Source organism: Perognathus longimembris, chromosome 15 (genome assembly GCF_023159225.1).
Source record: "Perognathus longimembris pacificus isolate PPM17 chromosome 15, ASM2315922v1, whole genome shotgun sequence".
Taxonomy (NCBI): Eukaryota; Metazoa; Chordata; class Mammalia; order Rodentia; family Heteromyidae; genus Perognathus; species Perognathus longimembris.
Window position 1 is genome coordinate 22,697,467 of NC_063175.1, and position 20,519 is coordinate 22,717,985.

The window sequence follows — 20,519 nt, forward strand, 5'->3', positions numbered from 1 at the left end:
CTCTCAACTGCTAATATTACAGGCATGTTGTAGCCACAGTGATTTAAAGGTTTATTCTTTTCTGTCAACTACCTTTAGTATAACTTCCTGTGAAATAACGTGCAATGCACGTTATGGGCTTAACTTTTCTCAAAATCTCTCTTGGGGGCTGGGGATATAGCCTAGTGGCAAGAGTACCTGCCTCGGATACACGAGGCCCTAGGTTCGATTCCCCAGCACCACATATACAGAAAACGACCAGAAGCGGCGCTGTGGCTCAAGTGGCAGAGTGCTAGCCTTGAGCGGGAAGAAGCCAGGGACAGTGCTCAGGCCCTGAGTCCAAGCCCCCAGGACTGGCCAAAAAAAAAAAAAAAAAAAAAAAAAATCTCTCTTGGATAATCTTAAAGAACCAATTATGTTATGCTGAAAACAACATACATTCACAAGAATAGAGAAAATTGACACTTAGAGTATGTAATAGTATTTGAGTTTAAAGTGATTCATATTAAAGACATTCTTTCTGGGAGAAACAAATCTGCTAGGCTCAAATAGTAATAGGTGTCTTTTAAATGTGAATGAATTAAAAAATGGTATGTTGAATTTGTGTCATGTCAGATTGGCTAAGTTGGAACTGAGTTTTGCAGAATCCCTTTTCTTCTATAGTCTCTGGTTACTATAGGCTTTTGTGGCATTTTGATTTTGAAAAATGGAAGTGAAACTGCACATCTATTCCTCTTTTGCTGGGAGGGTCAAGGTGGGATCACAGGACCCTATTGTATCTCCGTGTATTGACATGGGTCAGTAGCTGGCTCTTCAGCTCAGTCCTCTTTGTGGAAAGTTATTCTCCTATTGAGTCTATAATGGCTTCCTTTAAGGCAGTGCTAGTGGTCTAGTAAGGGATGACTGATCTTCTTCTTCAGGACTTACCTTTTACCTATTATTTCTTCTGCTTCTATAACCAGATTCAGGTTCCACCAGTGTAGGGTGAGGTACTAAAGTGTGGCCCACGAAGCAATGTGATATATACTAAATGAATTACATGATCTTGCCTGCAATTGCCAGAGAAAAAGTGTGGGAATGAATGGTTCCTAAGGATTTAGGTTCAGAGTACAAAAGAACATAAAGTTGGGTTAGGCTGAATATACTGATTTAGATTCACTAAGCAAACATTACTGACAAAGGTTATTAGGTTAGAGGGCTAGAAGTGGCTTCAACAGTTTTATTTTGATTGGTTGCCTAACCTAAATGGGGCCTGGACCAAGAGAAATTGAGGTAGATACTAGAGCTTTATTTATTTATATACTATAAATACTTGTTTACAGAGACTATGTGTAAGATGACCACATCTGTCTTCTGAGTAGGTCCAGAGGACACACCTTTTTTCATAGGGATGAGAAAGCCTCAGCATCCTTGAGAAGCTCTATAGGTGAGCTCTGCTGTTTTCTGAGTTTGTTGGGAATAGCAGGATCCTTTGTGGTAGAGGCAAGTAATGACAAGGTAGATATGATGACTCTGATGATCAGTAAAGCCAGCGTAGTAATGGATATAGTCTAAGCTACAGAGATTTGGGGGCAGGGATACCTACATTCTGAAATAACTCAAAGGGGAGTAATACAATGAAGGCAACAGAAAAGGGAAATCTGTTGCTTTGAAAGTTCTGCTTATGGACCAGCAGATGGCAGTCAATCTCACAGCTCAGTAGTTTCTGCTTTGTGTTCCTTGTAAGGCCTAGAAAGCTCCAGTATCTAGACACTTGAATTTGTCCTTGCAGTTTTTGTTTTGGAGCTATGTCTTTATTCTGCTCCTCCCTGTTTCGTGTCTAATCCTTATGTTGGGGTGGCACTGGGAGTTAAGTATAAACTGAAGAGAGTTTGAAAAACATGTATCATTGCCTCTCACACAATTTCTTACAGTATTTCTGGAAAATACTGGTTATCTGTGCTTGATTAACTGTTAAGACTTAGGGACACATTTGTTTTTTATTAGTCTTAATATTCAGGCAATAGAATAAAAGTGGTTGGCTTTAGAGGTCCCAGATAAGATGGCTTGTCTTGTAAACAAAAGCAGCCTCTGCCTCAGTTTGGTTAGAAAGGTATAAGAAAAAATGCGTGTGACTGTACACATCTTTATCTACCTGCCACATGTCTGAAGTGCCTATTAGTTTACTTTTAGCTCTAGGCATTCTTCTAAACTCCACTAAGGTCCAGTTTACTGAGTGGGATGAGAACTTTAACAGCATATATTATTTCTCTTAAGCTGGCTAGCCAGTGACTTAGTAGGAGCTTAAAAGAGTACAACATGAAAAGGATAATTTAACAGATTTTAAGTAGAGGATGGTAGAGAAACTGGAGAACTAGAATTACACTCTAGTTATGAACCTCCCAACTTCTGATGAACTTAGGATAATGAAGACTAACATTTATGACATGTATACTGTTGTCATTTAATTTTTAAACAAATCTTAATCAGTTTTTGCTGTTGCTATCCCTAGTTAGAATAAGAATCTGTGTCACAGGGAAGTAATCTGTCTGAAGTCGTTTATGGCGTTAACAACTAGTATTTAACTACTTTGCATCCTAGCACAATTCCTTACCCATCACTGATACCCAGTAACAGGATAATGTGGAATTGAGTTAGCATGGAAGACTCGCATGAAACTAGAGGCCCATTTGAGATCAGAAAACCTAAGAAGGATTCAGGAAGCCATTGGATTATAAAGTTGTTTCTTCTGCCTCTAACTTTGCTTGGCAGTAATCTAACTTAAGGAAGTATGGGGAAAGAGCTAGAAAAGCTTTTTTAAAATGTTTTACTTTGAAATATCCAACTCGTTTCTCTGAAATGGGCAATTAATACTATTCAACTGTTTACTATAAAAGCAAAAAGAATTTTTCTGAAGTATTTATTTGTAATTAAGATACAAAGTTCTATTTCATGATCCCATTTCCTACATTAACAGAAGCTAACTTAATCTGCAGTTAGAGGCACTTAGGTTTGGTTAGGTTCCCAGGGTATCTTAACTGTGTGTATGATAAATGGAACATTTCTGTCATCTACATTTTGCTTTCCTTTCATCCAGATGAAGAAACCAAATTAAAGTATAGCCTTATGTAGAAAGAAGATTGAGTGGGAATGCCTGAGTTCATACAACTCAGCCATGAACTACATTAGCACCCTGTGGCATTGAGACTACAGTATAACCACAAATCGAACCTAGTCAGCTTTGGAGAAGGTAGGCAGTAGAGTGGAGGAAATGTAAAGCCAGCAGTGAGTGGGTAGGTTTGGGGTTTCTACTCTCAGCTATGGGTGCTCTCTTTACAGTGGATAATCGGGAGGCACCTAAGTCTCACTTGCTCATTGTGAAACTTAGTAAGTCAGAATTGTAACTTTCCCAAATCATAAGCTATGGAATAAAGATATATTTTGTATCCATGTTCAAGGAAGATTGGCTTTCTTAGTCACTATTTAGGGGAAGAGAATGCTGTCACCTTTTGTGAAGTTGTGAATTATGAAAGACATTTCTTCTGGTTTGTGGAGTGTCCCTTAGGGTTTGTTTCATTTATAACATTGCCTCAGGCATTCTGCTGCATCCTGTTGGAATGACCTCCTTTTCAACCCTGTGCTGATAGCTGCAATATGGCTCTGTCCCCTGAATCTTCAGGCTTGTCACATGATAAACATGAACTGTGACCCCTTTGTTCTTTAATCAGGTGATTAAGTATTATTATTTTTCTTTATATTTAAGTTTTTCTTGATTTTCTTTCCTTTTCTCCCTTTTGATCTTTTTAATTTACTATGAAGATGAGAGTTTTTGGTAGCAGTTTAATTTTTGTTTTCAATTATAACATTGATGCTACAAAAAAAAAACAACAAAACCCACAAATCCTAAGATCTCTGAGTTTTACAGCATGAACATAGCCATGTAGAAGTGAGTAGACCAAGAAAGAAGCATTACCAGGAACCAGTGACAGAAACCTGTAATCTGGAAATTATGATTGAAAGCCAGCCTAGGCAAAGTCCATGAGACTTCACCTCTAAAATAACTATCAAAAAAGCAGAATTGAGGTGACATTGTCCACAAAGAAATATACTCTTTACCTTACTTATGTAACCCCTCTGTACATCACGTTTATAATAACAATAAAAAATAAAATAAAAATACAAAAATAATTAAGCAGGATTGAAGGTATTGCTCAAGAGATAGAGCATCAGAGTTGAAACCCCAGTCCCACAAAAAGAGGAAGAAAAATAAAAAGGCAGGATCAAGCTTGTAATTTTTTTTCTTTTTCTTTTTTGGCCAGTCCTGGGCCTTGTACTCAGAGCCTGAACACTGTCCCTGGCTTCTTTTTGCTCAAGGCTAGTACTCTGTCACTTGAGCCACAGTGCCACTTCTGGCCTTCTTGTATATATGTGGTGCTGGGGAATTGAACCCAGGGTTTCATTTATACGAGGCAAGCACTCTTGCCACTAGACCATATTCTCAGCCTCAAGCTTGTAATTCTTGATGCTTGAGAGATAGAGATTGAAGAATGTTGGTTAGAGATGAACTTGGATCTAAAAGTTGTTTTTTTTTTTTTTTTTGCCAGTCCTGGGGCTTGAACTCAGGGCCTTGAGCACTGTCCCTAGCTTCTTTTTGCTCAAGGCTAGCACTCTACCACTTGAGCCACAGTGCTACCTCTGGCCTTTTCTATATATGTGGTGCTGAGGAATTGAACCCAGGGCTTCATGTATACGAGGCAAGCACTCTTGCCACTAGGCCATATTCCCAGCCCCGGATATAAAAGTTTATGAGACTCCATTTCAGCCAATGGCTGTGTACACTGATATCATCAGCAATACAAAGGAAAAGGAAGCACAAGAGGTTCTCAGCCCAAGAATGAAGCAAAAATCTATCTCAAAAATAGCCAACACCATGTGCCAGTGGCTCACATCTGTAATCCTTAGCTACTCAGGAGGCTGAGATCTGAGGTGAGGATCATGGTTCACAGCCAGCCTGGGCAGAAAAGTCCCCCTGAGACTCTCATCTCCAATTAACCACCAGAAAACCAGAACTGGCTGTGGCTTAAGTGGTAGAGTGCTGGCCTTGAGCAGTAAGAGGCTCAGGAACAGCACCCAACCCCTGAGTCCTATAACCAACAACAGAAAAAGTAAATAATAAAGGCCAACACTGCTGGGCACTGGTGGCTCACGCCTGTAATCCTAGCTACTCATGAATAGGAGGCTAAGATCTGAGGATCATGGTTTGAAGCCAGCCCAAGCAGGAAAGTCTGTGAGACTTTTATTTCTAGTGAAGCACCAACAAACAAACAAAACAGAAGATAGCATGATCCTGTATATAAAGAACCCTATAGTCTCCTCTCCCCAGTTACTTGAGCTGATCCAAAACTTTGACAAAGTAGCAAGGTATAAAAATTGGTAGCTTTTCTGTATGCCAATGATGAAAAGAGTAAGGCTGAAAGCAGAAAGCAACTCCTTTTGTAATAGCCTTAAGAGAAAAAAGAAAGCCTAGGAATTAACCAAAGAGGTGAAAGACCTCTATGATGAAAACTTTAAAAACTTGAAAAAGAAAATTAAAATAGATCTAAGAAAGTGGAAAACCCATGCTACTGGATTGGGAGGATTAACATCGTGAAAATGGCAATACTGCTAAAACCTATCTATAAATTCAATGCAATACCCATCAATATCCTAACATTCTCTAATGAAACAGAAGAGGCAATCCAAAAACTCATATGGAACAATAGAAGACCCCCAAGTAGCAAAAATAGCCCTTAGCAGGAATAACAGTGCTGGAAGAATATCAATTCCAAACTTCAAATTCTATTATAAAGCTGTAGTTATAAAAACAGCCTGGTATTAGCATATGAACAGGCCTGAGGACCAATGGAATAGAATTGAAGGCCCATATATGATCCCACAGACATCTATGGCCACTTCATTTTTGATATGGGAGCCAAAATTATCAGAATGAAGAAAAAATAGCCTCTTCAACAAATTGTACTGGCAGAATTAGACAAATGTAGAAAACTGAAGTTAGATCCTCATATATGATTCTGTATCAGAATCAACTCCAAATGGATCAAAGACCTCAAGGTAAGAACAGATGCCCTAAAAATATTACAAGAAAGGATAGGGGATACACTAGGGCTCCTAGGCACAGATCAAAACTTACTATAAAGATGCAGAAACACAACATATCAAAGAACAGTTGGATAAATGGAATTGCAATAAACTGGAGAGCTTCTGCATGGGAAAGGACATAGCAAGAAATAGAAAGCCCACAGATTTGGAGAAGATCTTCACTAGCTATACAACAGAAAGGGCTTCGTATCAAAAATATACCTAGAAGGCTGGGAATATGACTTAGCTGTAGAATGCTTGCCTAGCATGCATAAAGCCCTGGATTTGATTTCTCAGCACCACATAAACAGAAAAAGCCGGAAGTGGTTCTGTGGCTCAAGAGGTAGAGTGCTAGACTCGAGCAAAGAAGCCAAGGACAGTGCTCAGGCCCTGAGTTGAAGCCCCAGGACTGGCTAAAAAGAAAATTATACATACATACGTACATAGAACTCAAAAATATTAACCCCCCAATAACAAATCCTCAACAAAACAACCACCCCATTAATAAGTGGGGTAAAGAATAAAAAAAGACTTTTCTGGGAAATGGCTCTGTAGCTCAAGTAGAGCCTAGCCATGAACTAAAGAGCTCAGGGACAGAGCCTAGGCCCAGAGTTCAAGCCTCACAACCAACAACAACAACAAAAAAGACTTCTCTGGAGAGGAAATAAGAATAGCCAATAGACACACAAAGAAATGTTCAGTATCTCTGAACATAAAAGAAATGCAAATCAGAACTAATTGAGGGGCTGGGAATGTGGCCCTTGGTAGAGTGCTTGCCTAGCATGTATGAAGCCCTGGATTCCATTCCTCAGCACCACATATCCAGAAAAGCTGGAATTGGTCCTATGGCTCGAGTGATAGAGTGCTAGCCTTGAACAAAGAGAAGCCATAGAGAAGGGATAGTGCTCAGGCCCTGAGTTCAAGCCCCAGGACAGGCAAAACCAAACAAATAAAACTACATTGAGATTCCACCTCACCCCAGTTTAGAATGGCCATTATCAAGAAAACAATAACAGATACTGGGCAGAGATGTGGCCAAAAGGGAACACTGCAATGTTGGTGGGAATGTAAACTGGTTCAGCAACTCTGGAAAGCAGTGTGGAGGTTCCTCAAAAGACTACACATAGAGCTTCCCTGTGATCCAGCAGTACCACTCCTGAGAGTTTACTCAAATCATCACAAACAAGGCCACATTAAAACTACCAGCATAACTATGTTCATTGCAACATTATTTCTTATAGCTAAGATATGGAACCACCCCAAATGCCCCTCTGGGGCAAGATGAATGGATCAAGAAAATGTGGTATATATACATTATGGAATTATATGCTTCCATCAAAAAGAATAATATTGTATTATTCATAAGAAAATGGAAAGACTTGGACAAAATAGTAAGTGAAGTAAGCCAGATCCAAAGAAACATAGGCTCTATGGTTTCCCTCATTTGTAAAAATTAGTACATGTCTAGGATAGTCCTCGCAGAGGATCACAGTAGCTCAATAGCTATGAGCATATGAGCATATAAAATGATGCTAATTGAAGTAAACTCAAAGATACAGAAACCAGAGGGAGTTTTTTGTTTTTTAATGTACTGTGTGAAGTTACTTCTTTTTTCTTTCATTTATTTCCCCTTCGGTTTATACCTGTTGTCTTTGTTTTTTATTTTGGTTCCCTGTGTCATATATATATATATATATATATATATATATATATATTTTTTTTTTTTTATCTGATTTGGGGAAGGGAAGAGGAATAACAAAATGGACAAAGGACAAAGGGTGAACCAGTGCAACAGCGATACTTACAAAACACTATATTGGAAATGAACTTTACAGCTTGGTGGGAGGGAAACTGGAGGAGAGGGTAAGTGGGAGAAAATGAGGGAGCGGGTAACACTGTTCAATATGAAATGTACTCATTACCTTACTTATGTAACTGTAACCCCTCTGCCCATTACCTTTATAATAAAATTAAATTTTAAAAATTGCAGAGAGTAATTAAAATTTGATGGCTATGACAGGATAGTAATAAAACCACATGTACTCTTCATTTTAGTTAAATATCTTTTCTTGTGTAAAACTTTTGAATGGGTGAAGGACAGTTGGCAATCTTACTGATGGTTTTTGAAATGAAAGTTAAAAAGGAATGAAGGAATAAAGGATTTCTCTTTTATAAAATTACTCTTTGAGAAGTATTTTTCATTGCTAATTTTATTTGATAGTAGTATATAGATATTCGTCTGTAGAAAGCTTAATACATTGGTTTTTCTCTTTTGAACCAGTAAATCTATTTCAGAAAATATTATTGATAATCTGCATTGTTCTTTGTGTTTTGCTAAGTCCTAGAGGAAACAGAAATGATAGTCACTGGACTGGGGATATGGCCTAGTGGCAACAGTGCTTGCCTTGTATACATGAAGCCCTGGGTTCAATTCCCCAGCACCACATATACAGAAAACAGCCAGAAGTGGCGCTGTGGCTCAAGTGGCAGAGTGCTAGCCTTGAGCAAAAAGAAGCCAGGGACAGTGCTCAGGCCCTGAGTCCAAGCCCCAGGACTGGCAAAAAAAAAAAAAAAAAAAAGAAAGAAAGAAAAGAAATGATAGTTACTGATGTTGAAAAGTCTTGCTGGTATGTGGTGTTAAGGCATATACAAATTCCTCTCTTCCAGTGTAAGGTAGTTCAGGTGAAATGATGGGTGGATTTCCTTGGAAAGGTCTGTTGTCACCGGTCTTGGCCTCTTTGCAGAGTAATAGTGCAGCTGAAGTTAAAGGAGGAATGGGTGGCGAGGATGAGTAATAATGTATCACAGTGAGTAACAACACTCTCCAGATCAAGTGGGAATTTGAGTTTCTGCTGTGTTGCTTTGTGACCTTGAAAAGATTGCTTCAGCTCTCTTAATGTTCCTCACTTGATAATTAATAACACTAAAATACCTTGCTGCAATTTTGTATCAAAGAAAAGAGATAATGTGTGAAAAGTGCTTAACATAAGCTGTCAGAAGTATGTCAGTGATGACTCTGGACAGTGGGAAACCACTTGAAGATATGGGTACCATACATAGCATGGTGAGATCTGAGCCATACAAGGCTTTTATTATTTAATCTTTCCTGTTTCCCTACCAATGATTGCACATATTTAAAGTGTACAGCCTGGTAGAATTTCTATGCATACACACACCTATGAAATCATCACCATGATCCAAATAATAAATGCATCTCTATCACTTGGAAAAGTTTTACGTAAGGTTGTTAAAGTGGAATAGTCTCGCCTAGAAAGTAGAGTGAAGAAGAGCCTGAAAGTGGGAGATGAGTTCAGAGGTTGTTTCCAGGTCCAGGTGAGAGATAAAGAATGAGTGAGGTCATGAACTAGGTGAGTAGCCTGTGCAGCTGGGGCACAGAGTTGAGTCTGCCATTCAGAGGACAGTGAGCTCCTCTGTGCTAGAATTGATAGACTTCCCCTTAATGAAAGAGCCCTTATTTTAAACTCTCTCCTTTTCTTTTTAGGGCTTAAAAGATGGCCTTACTTCTGGGACATCCAGCCTGACAGCTAACAAACTGTTGCTTCGTCCAAGAATCACAAGAATCTGCCTCAGGGACTTGATATTCTGTATGGAACAAGAAAGAGAGATGAAGTATTCTCAAGCCCTATACCTTGCCCTTCTGAAGTGACCACTCTACTCCATCCAGAGCCTTGCTGTTTACTGCCAAAGAAGACACAAAAACAGTGTCCTACTGGCCTGAAATCTCATTTCTGGAAATAGTAACATGGAAGACTATTGTTTACAGTTAGACACTTTTATCAGGTTTTAGCCTATACAGCTCCTGGGGTTCTTACAGTCTAGATTCATTTTCTGAAAATCAGTCATGAAGTATACTTTACACAGTAGCACTTGTGCTTAATTGTAGCAGGATAGGACTGTGTTGGTTACTGTCTGTTTCCTGTGCCAAACTGTAACAGTGAATTGTCTTTCCCTAATTCCGTCTGCATTGACAAGATGCACGGGTAAAGGAAAAGTTCTTATTTACCAAGATAACTATATTTCATCCTATATTGAATTTGTCTCAAATTAGTAAGCTTTTTGGTCTAGAATCAGAAGTTATTTTGCTAACTAAATGGCAATCACCTTCTGTAGTTGAAGGTGACAGGCCACAGAATAGATCCTGTGGTAACTTGTTGGGCTGAGCTCCAGCATTGTTAAAATGAGACCAGAGGAGACTGTGTATGCCTGAGGGTGCTAGTTCTCTGGCTCACATCACCATGCACTATTTCTGACACCCAAGTGAGGGACATTCCTGTCAGGGAAACCTGCTTAAATACCTCATTGAAAATTAAAAAGGAAGAAAGTACTAGAAGGAATGATGAGGCATGGCATTCAAATTGATGAGGGGAAAATGATGATGGAATCATAAAACAGGAAATGTCCTGCTTATGTCTAAGGGGGTTAAGGGGTGCACATGGAACTCCAAAACAACTCTCATAGGTTTTGACAGAAATCACAACCTAACCAGAAAGGAAAATTTTCTAATGACAAGATTGCAAAAGGAAGGTTTGTTGTTGTTGTTTCATACTGTTTTAAATTCCAAGAAGGTTCATCTTTGTAGTTCATTTTCCTGTAAAATTTTAAACCTAGGTCTTCCTTTTGGATTCAGTACTTTTAAAAGGTACTATCAGCATCTTTCATTAGATATTGGCTCAATATGAGAAGCATGTTATAATGTACCCCTTCAAGGAAGAAGCTGATATTCAAAGCAAGCCTATTCTTTCTTTTTTCTTTAAAATTTCACATGTGCAGATTGTAGCTGGTAAAAATAATAGTAATCATTAGGATCACATACAGAAAGAATGTGTAAATCCTCTAAGAAGCTTGAGTGAAAGAGAAATGCTGTGTTTCTTAGAAAAGAGATAAAGGAGGAAAAAACAACTTCAAGTGTGTCATATTCTTCATCCTGTTCTTCCTATTGGGACTGTTAGGGCCATATCCTATGCAACAGTAAGATTTAAATTGGCCACAGTTTTTGTTTCCACAAGTTATTATGTAAGATGCTATAAATTATGTGTATGTTAAAAGAGTACTTTAAGAAGAGATCTATCCAAAGTCATTTTTATATATTTAAGCCCTTAGCTTTATTTTTTGTAAAATACAGCATATTCCCACATTTGTGTATATGTTATCAATCAAAGATGTTTAAAATTACTTCAAAAACTTCATTAAAATAATTATTTTATTATAAGAACAACTGTGCTTTAGTAACTGACTTTGCAAACCGGTTTTCATTGGTGGTCAATGAAAGTCTCACCTGAAAATCTCCATCTATCTGTTGGGCAGTGGATTTGCTGTGCCCAGATTGTTGTTTATTTTGCAGTGTCAGCATGTGAGTTCCAAATCCAAGTTTCAAATCCAAGTTTCCGTATCATTTTGTTTGAAGCAGCTGGTATTGGATTTGCAAAGAAATCTAAATTTATTCATTACAAAGGCTTTTCTTGGCCCATGAAGGTTCTCTAAGGTACTGTTTTTCACATTTTAATTTGTAATATGCACTTTAAACTTTGTGTGGTAAAGTATGTCTTACACAGAGAAGAACAAATAAGCCTACTTTACAAAATGGAAGCCTTGGGGTATGTGTGATCTACAGATGTTCTTTTTTTCTAAATTATAAAAGTGATATACAGAGGGTTTACAGTTACCATTCCTGAATAGAGTCCCAGGGGCACAACAGATAGGGGAGAGACTCGACAAATGGGACTACTACAAAATAAAAAGTTTCTGCACAGCTAAAGACATAGCCACCAAACTAGAAAGACAGCCAACCAAATGGGAAAGGATCTTCACCAGCACAACAACAGACAAAGGCTTAATATCTGTCATCTACAGAGAACTCAAAAAACTAAGCCCCTCCAAACCCAGTAAACCAATTATTAAATGGGCAAAGGAGCTAAAGAGAGACTTCACAGGAGAAGAGATCAAAATGGCAAAGAAACATATGAGGAAATGTTCAACATCCCTGGCAGTAAAGGAAATGTAAATAAAAACAACCCTGAGATACCACCTCACTCCACTTAGAATGGCCTATACTCTGAACTCAGCCAACAACAAATGCTGGAGGGGATGCAGGAAAGAGGAACCCTTCTCCACTGTTGGTGGGAGTGCCAATTAGTACAACCACTTTGGAGAACAGTATGGAAGTTCCTCAAAAAGCTCAGCATAGACATACCCTGTGACCCAGCCATACCACTTCTAGGCATCTATCCTGAACAACAGGTCTCAGGATATCAAAAAGACATTTGTACTTCCATGTTTATCACTGCACAATTCACAATAGCCAAATATGGAAACAACCCAGATGCCCCACTACAGATCAGTGGACCCAAAAAAATGTGGTACCTATACACAATGGAATACTACGTAGCGATTAGAAATGATAAAATATTGATATTCGCAGGGAAATGGTCAGAACTTGAACAAATAATGTTGAGTGAGGCAAGCCTAGAACACAGAGCACCAAAGGGGCATAGTTTCCTTGATATATGACTGTTAGGGTGGGGCAGGGGCAGTAGAGACCAGGTCTGCGAAACAAAAAACTGCTTTTCAAATGGTATTTCCACAGGTTTGGGTCAGCGACCTTATATTATGTCTCTAAAACCAAACAACTACTAAACATAAAAAGGTCTAGAATAGACCTATCAGTGGATCACAATAGCTCAACAGCTATGTACATATGATCATATAAGATGGGGTATAAGCAAAAACAACTCCCAAGAGAAGGACACAGGAGGATTCTATTGTTGATGTTACATTTAAAGTTCTAGGTGAATTTCCTCTGGCATATGCTACATGGTTACTGTATATGATTTTGGTACACTGGGTATTGTATATATGCCTACCTGATCTAGGGAAGGGAAAGAAAAATGAGGGTGTAAGATATCACAAGAAAAGTACTCAGTGTCTTATTATGTAACTGTACCCCTTTTGCACAACACCTCATCAACAAAATTTAATTAATAAAAATAAAATAAAATGATGTCATCGAGATGGGCTCTAATCCTTTATGACTAGTGACCTTGTAAGAAAATATTAGAACACAGACAGACTGAAGAAAAACAGTATGAAGACCCCAAGGAGTCTTGTCACAGATTGCCATCTACAAGCTAAGGAAAGAGGCCTCAGAAGACCCCAACATTACTGACATCTTGGCTTTGGATTTCTAGCCTCTGGAACAGATGCTAATTTCTGTTACTTAAGACATCAGGTCTGTGGCATTTTATAGCAGCCACAGCCAATTCTGGAATTAGCAGAATTGGTCAGCCTGGCTGACAGGATGATCTAAATCAGATATCACATCTGTGGGATGTCTCCAGCAACAATATTTCTGCATTTAAACTATCTTTTAAGGTTGAACTAAGGGGAAATGCAGGCCTAATATTCAGGGCCTATCCTGTGAAACTAGAAGAATTGAGAGGATGGCTGGCATTTGGAGAGATGGGGAGAATGAGGAGAAGGATGACATTGATCACACACAACCTGGCCAAGGAGCAGTAACACAGGAGTCGGCCAGGCAGACCACAGGTAAGGAAGCACTGCAGCAGTGTTTTGGAGGCGGAGTTAGCCCCTCAGATAGGTTAGTTGAAGTGGATCCATGAACCAGTGGCTTGGGTGCCACCTGGGAACTTGGCACATATGCAGAGCCTGGAGCTGTTCATTGAGGATGTGCATGGCCCCAGGTGATGGACACATACCTTTTGAGGAGTGCTGAAATACAAAGCTCCTCCTCACAAACTGTTTGTAAATCCATTCTTCTCTGTATATTAGGTTTGCTTTTGCAAAGAGAGATTATTAACAATCTTTATTTCTAAGCAACTCCTCATCTGCCATATGTATATATATTTTACATATATACATATATGTGTATATGTATATGTATATATATATATATATATATATATATATATATATATGTTTCCCCCGCTTTGGGACAGGGTCTCACTATGTAGCCTGTCTGGATCTTACTATGTAGCCTAGGCTGGTCTCCAAATTGAGATCCACCTACCTTAGTCTCCTGAGTGCTAGGATTAACAGGAGGGTACCACCTCTGGCCTAAATCTTTTGTATAGTTGACTCACATTAGAATGTCTAGGCCAGATATAAGGTTTTCATCTAAGTCAGACATAATGAAAAGAAAATAATTATAGTGGTAGTACGCATAGTAATATTAACTAAAGTATTTAGGTCTCTATATGAGAATGCTATCTGGGAATTCATTAACTCAGTATTATGATTCTGAAGAATTGTGCCATTACAGACTTGCGAGTTTGATGAATTTCCCATTAGATTCACAAATGGATCCTTGCCTATTGAAAATGTGTTTTATGTTTTGCAATGTTCTTTTTCCTGAATATTCAACTATGGATTATCCATCTTGTTGGGCTTTTGACATGGTGGAAAAATACACTTGAATAGTAATGAAGGAGTTTTAGAGGTTCTAGTATAGAAACCTCACTGAACAGGTGATGAAAAGATCTATATGTGATAGCCAGCTATTACTGTAACAAAATACCCAAGGTAATAAGCTTAGAAAGTGCAAAGGCTTAATTGGCTCACAGTATTTTGGATTGCAGTCCATTGTTATTTGGCCTGATGCTTTTGGGCTTGTGGCAAGGCAGTGCATCATGGGGGGCAAGCATGGTGGGGAAAGCTGCTTATCTCATGGCAGCCAAGAAGTGAAGAGAAACAAGAAGGAGTTGGGGGTCTTAGTATCCTCTTCAAAGGCATGTCCCAGCGACCTTTCTTCCTCCCACTAGGCTCTACTTCCTACAGGTCTTGCTGGCCTCTATTACACCACAAGTCACTAGAAAAGAACACTATGTGTAGTCAGTGGCATAAAAGAAATGAATGCAGAGAAATGATAGGTCCAAATCCTCACCAGGTTCCTTAAATGGCACACCCTGTGGCTTTGAGAGTGGCCCTGGGGGCTGCCTGAGAGCCTAACATCTGAGTATTTGCTTGGGCCTCCAGATGAAGTATTGACCTGTTTTTCTCAGTGCTTAGCTTTGGTTCCACTTCCAAGGCCGTAGGTATTTCATTTGTATGTTGGAAACATTTCAAACCACTCTTCTACTTCCTCTCACTGTGTGCTGTAATTCTGCTCTTGCTCTACCGGTTTCTTGTGTTCACTGGATTTTTTTGTTGTTGTTGCTTAGAAGTTTGATCTCAGGGTCTTCTACTTACTATACAGGCACTGTACAACTTGATCCATGCCCCAACTCCCTTTACTTTAGTTGTATTTTGATTAGGATCTTCTATTTTTACCCAGGGCTACCCACAGTCCATGATTCTCTTCCCATCTACACCTCTTTTATAGGTGTGGACCATGATACTCAGCTTATTTGTTGAGATGGTGTATTCCAACTTTTTCCTTTGGCTGGCCTTGGACTTTCACCCTTTCTGTCTCCATCTCCTGAGTAGCTGGGATTAGAGTCATGTTCCTTGATTGCTACTTATCAAACATATGTCTGAAGTATGCAGATCAGAACCAAGCCTGGCCCAGTCCAAGTCTCAGTACTAGAGAGCACACACACACACACACACACACACACACACACACACACACACACACCTACCTTTGGGTCTTTAAATGACCTGTTCTTGCTCCAGCAAGAACTGGAGTGGGCTCCCTCTGAGGGATGTTAATAGAGACCTTGCTGAGTCTTTTTCTGGAGTTCTTCCCTCACCCCCGTCTTTCCCTTTCCTTGTGGCTAGGGTTGGCTGGGGAGAGTAGGATAAAGACATACCATCCCATGTGGGGTTGGACCACTGAGCCCCAAGTAACAAGCAACAAGCCCCCCTTCACTACCACTCATGTTGGGGAAACCCATGTCCACAGAGGTCTGATGACAGGAACACAAGTGTGGGCACCAAAAGGTTAGGGGTTCTTAGAAGCCCCACTTTTGGGCATCTGCCCAAAAGATTACAAGCAAGACCACACAAAGCCACTAGCACAACTTGCCATCACTAAATGTAGAACCAACCCAGGTGCCCCTCAGTAGATGAGTGGATCAAGAAAATGTGGTAGGGTCTGGGGATATGGCCTAGTGGCAAGAGAGCTTGCCTCGTATACATGAGGCCCTGGGTTCAATTCCCCAGCACCACATATACAGAAAACGGCCAGAAGTGGCGCTGTGACTCAAGTGGCAGAGTGCTAGCCTTGAGCAAAAGGAAGCCAGTGACAGTGCTCAGGCCCTGAGTCCAAGGCCCAGGACTGTCCAAAAAAAAAAAAAAAAAAGAAAGAAAATGTGGTATATATACACAATGGAATTCAATGCCACTATCAGAAAGAATGACATTGCTCCATTCATAAAGAATGGAAGGACTTGGAAAAAAATCATACTAAGTGAAGAGAGCCAGACCCAAAGAAACATGGACTCTATGGTTTCCCTCATTGGGAATAATTAGTACATGTCTAGGATTTTCCTAAAGGAAGATCACAATAGCTCAAAAGCTATGTATATATAAACACATAAGATGATGCTATCAAAATGAACTCCAAGTTATGGAAATAAGTGGCTTATCATTGTTGTTGTTATTTGTCTTCCTTCCCCATTGTCTTATCCCTGATGTCACTGTAACTGATTTTGGTACTTTGGGGGTATTACAAATACATTTATTGAAACTAGGGAAGGGGAACATCAAAGTGGAGATACAAAGGGTAAAAGATGATCCAATGCAACAGCACTACTTACAAAACTATATGCTGTAAACCAACTGTACAAATCATGGAGGAAGGGGGAAGGTGGGAGAAAAGTGAGGGAGGAGGTAACAAGTTGGATAAGAAATGTACTCACTGCCTTACATATGAAACTGTAACCCCTCTGTACATCACTTTGACAATAAATTTTAAAAATCTTAATAAAAAAACAAAGGTCAGGGGTTCTGCATCAGCAGGGCCCTCTCCATGGCATTCACACCTAGGGAGACAGCTGTCTGCCTGGCAGCCTGGACCCAAGGGGAAGTGCCTATCAATGCCATCATTAGGGATTTTTATCACCTTTAGTTTAGCATCCCTTGAAAGACATTTCTGGAAGTCAGCAGAGTCCAAAGCAACAAGGTCCTCTAACTGGTGGTGGCAGTGTAGGCTACCTTTTGAGTCACAGGTGTGTCCCTCAGGGTTGAGGAGAAACTCAGTGCAGAACCCTTTTGGGGGGTGATGAACACCACAACCAGCAGGTTCACCCAAGCCATTTAAACCATGACCCTGGTGCCGTTTAAACCACAACCCTGGTGAGGCATCTTTCAGTATGTTCTGTAATGAAAAGCCCACCCCACCCACTTTCTCGGCCTCCATCAGTTGTCATGTGTGAGCACTTCTGAGCAGACAGCTCACATCTGTCTTCCGGCCCTAATCATTCTCTGCCACCACGCTACAAAGCTGCAAACAAGATGGGCATCAATCTGCCATTGTTCTGTGGACAAGCCTCAAGCTCCACAATTGAAATGGAGAGATGTGTTTTCTTCTAGACAATTCCACATTTAACTGGAGCTTCAAGTTAGCTTTCTAGCACCAACCAGGGACTGTTAACTCACTGCTGGCACATGTATGTGTATGTGGTAATACTGGGGTTGAAAACTCAAGACTTCCATGTTCTCACTTGGCTTTTTCTGGTGCTTTACCACTTGAGCCACAACTCCACTTTGGCTTTTGGGTGGTTAATTGGAGATAAGAGTCTGTGGATTTTTCTGCCCTGGCTGACTTTGAATTGTGATCCTCAGATTTCAGCCTCCTTAGTAGCTAGGATTGCAGGTGTGAGTCACTGGGCCTAGCTGCTCCCTACTTGTGAGGAGAACTTGTGTGTGATCTGAAAGTTCCTTCTACTCATTGTAGAAAGGCGTTTGAGAAGAATCTTTTCCAAGGATCACATCAGGCTCCTGACTAAGCACCAAGGGGGTTCTGATCTAGTCTACTGTGCATTTGTGGATGACCATGAAGTCAGTGTCACTCCCCAGGCTTGTGTAGTGGTAGTTGCCATCCAGGCTTGAGTGGTGACTGGTCAGTGACACTCTGGAGGGCACAGGCTGGTGAGGGAGCAGCTGCCAGCCCAGGGCATCTGTGAGCTTTCATTCCTCACCTGACTCCCAGGCCAGGTGGCAGCCTCCTCTTCTTGGGGTTCAGCCTCGTGGGCCTGGAGTTGGGAAGATAAGTAGGCTGGCTCTGTGCTGCCGGATGAGGTGGGAGTAGGAGGCATTGGACAGTCTCCAGGTCAACCAAGGAGAAGGTGACAAAGGACACAGGGACACTGCTGTCAACTCATTGCTCCTTCCTACTCAAACTCTTGGCTTGAGATTTCTTTTTTGAAATTTTCTAAAATGCGGTAGTTGTACAAAAGGGCTTTTTGATTCTGTAAGTCAGGTTATAAGAACAATCTATCCTGATCAATGTCACTTCTTGTACCATTCTGGCCCACTTTTCCCCATCTCATCTATGCCCTCAACTTATTTATTGTTTTGTTTTGTTTTTGCTTGTTCTAGGCCTTGAACTCAGGGCCTGGGCTATTTGTGAGCTTTTTTACTTAAGGCTTGCACTCTACCACTTGAGCCATGGTTCCATTTTTGGCTTTTTGGTGGCTAATTGGAGATAAAAGTCTGATATGCTTTCCTACTCAGGCTGGCTTTTAACCACAACCCTCAGATATCAGCCTTCTGAGTAGCTAGGATTGCGGGCATGAGCCACTGCATACATAGTTCAAGTTTTGCATAGTGTAAGTTAAATATATTTCCTCCTCACCTAGGGCAAACTTTGCTTCAGAAATAGTAACCTTTGGGAGGTTTACAGAAAAGAAAGGTGACATTGTCCAAGGTAAGAAGTTCATAGTTTGGCATGCATTTGCTAAAGAGGCTGCTCAATGAGTTTGCACAGGAAGTAAAGAATGGCGGGGGTGGAGGGGTAGTGGCCCGCCCCTGTCCTGCCCCCTGAGAGCATGTTGTGCTCCTGCTAGGCCTCTTCCAGGTCTAAGTAAACACTGCGGAATGCCATATGTGAAACAGACCCTTGAGAGTATCCTTTGCATGCTGGGTTTAACAATTTCCAACTTTCATCTGATTTTTTTAAAAAATTAGGGGAAGGAGGGAAGGGTTTTAACTTAATTATAAAAAAACAGACCAGGCATCTTCTTTCAAGTCAAAGCCTCTGGTCTTGGGACTGAAGCCCTGGAGCTCTGAGAATTTATTGTAAACATCATCATCGCCAAAACCCACAACTACTTCTGTTACTGGGAAGTGGGTGGATGGGTGACTTTTCTTTTTCCCTCTAAATTCTGGCTTCTTTCTGTATCTTTTCCTCTCAGGGGCTCTGCATCTGTCCATAAGCCTACCTTTTCTACATGAATTTGTGTCCATTTCCTTCCAACAAAGGCCTTTCCACTTGCAGGCGTGAGCTTTCTGGGTGTAACTCCTCCTCAGAGATTCCTGTTGCAACCCAAGCCGGTGTGTTACTTTGATAGTCATATGAAATAACCTTAACTTTGCCTGGAGATATTTATAAAAAAAATATGCAGAATTATTGCACCATAAAGCCTGCTTCACTGATTCTTACTGATTAAAAACTTTGTTCAAAAAAAAAGTCTAATGTAATAATTAAAAAAAAAATACTCAGCATCTGGAGAGCTCTGACAAAGCCAAGCTGAAACTCTGGCAGATCGTGTGTCTTTTGACACAAATGGGGGACTCGGGAGAAGCAGGGCCTGCTTGTGGCCTTTCCCCAGGTGCTGTCCATGCCTTACCTCCCTTCCTCTGCCCCAAGCACAGGCAGGAGTGATTGCCTGGGAGGGACATGCTTGTCTCTGCCATTCTGGAGTCCAGGCTCAAGTGATGCTCTAAGAAAAATGAAATCAAAGCAGTCCCTGGTATTAGGTGAGGTGAACCCACTTAGTCCACCCAATCCACTGGCAAACAGGCCCAACAGGATGGAAGCCTTTGGAATGGATGCTGCAACCTCCCAAGAAGAGTTGGCAGGAATTGACAGAAATCTGCATCCCTTCTTCTCGGGTTCCATTTGCCAGGCAGACCCCTCCAGGGCGCTGTGAAATTGGGCCCTACTATTGTTTGGCCTCTGCCTATTGGCTAGCATCAAAGTAGGGTTCCTCCAGGCCCTGAATGTAGAACAGGATGTGTGTGGGTTGTGCAGGGGGGTGCTAAGCCCCAACCTCTTTGAGCTTCCCCATAAAGTCTTGCCTTGTGTCTGGTGTTTCCTATCCCTCCAGACCTACTATCCTCTCCCTCAGCTCTTCTGAGCTGGTTTGACTTCATCTTGGCCTGAGTGGAGGCTCCCCGCTACAGTGGGCAGCACCCCTGCGCATGCCCGCTGATAGCGCTGGTTGCTAGGCCCCCAGCAGCTGTGTGTAAGAGCAATGAATGGAACAGAAAAGTCGTGACTCAGG

At 40.7% G+C, this 20,519-nt stretch overlaps 1 protein-coding gene across 1 annotated transcript in view; it reads left to right on the forward strand.

The window, feature by feature from the left end:
• Positions 1–11,762, forward strand: part of Taf4b (TATA-box binding protein associated factor 4b) — an 87,444-nt gene extending 75,682 nt beyond the window's left edge. Inside the window, exon 15 of the mRNA XM_048363520.1 lies at positions 9,599–11,762. Within this exon, the coding sequence (XP_048219477.1) occupies positions 9,599–9,763 (165 nt within the window). The 3' untranslated portion in view covers positions 9,764–11,762. The remainder of the gene's footprint in view (positions 1–9,598) is intronic.
• The last annotated feature ends 8,757 nt before the right edge of the window (positions 11,763–20,519 follow it).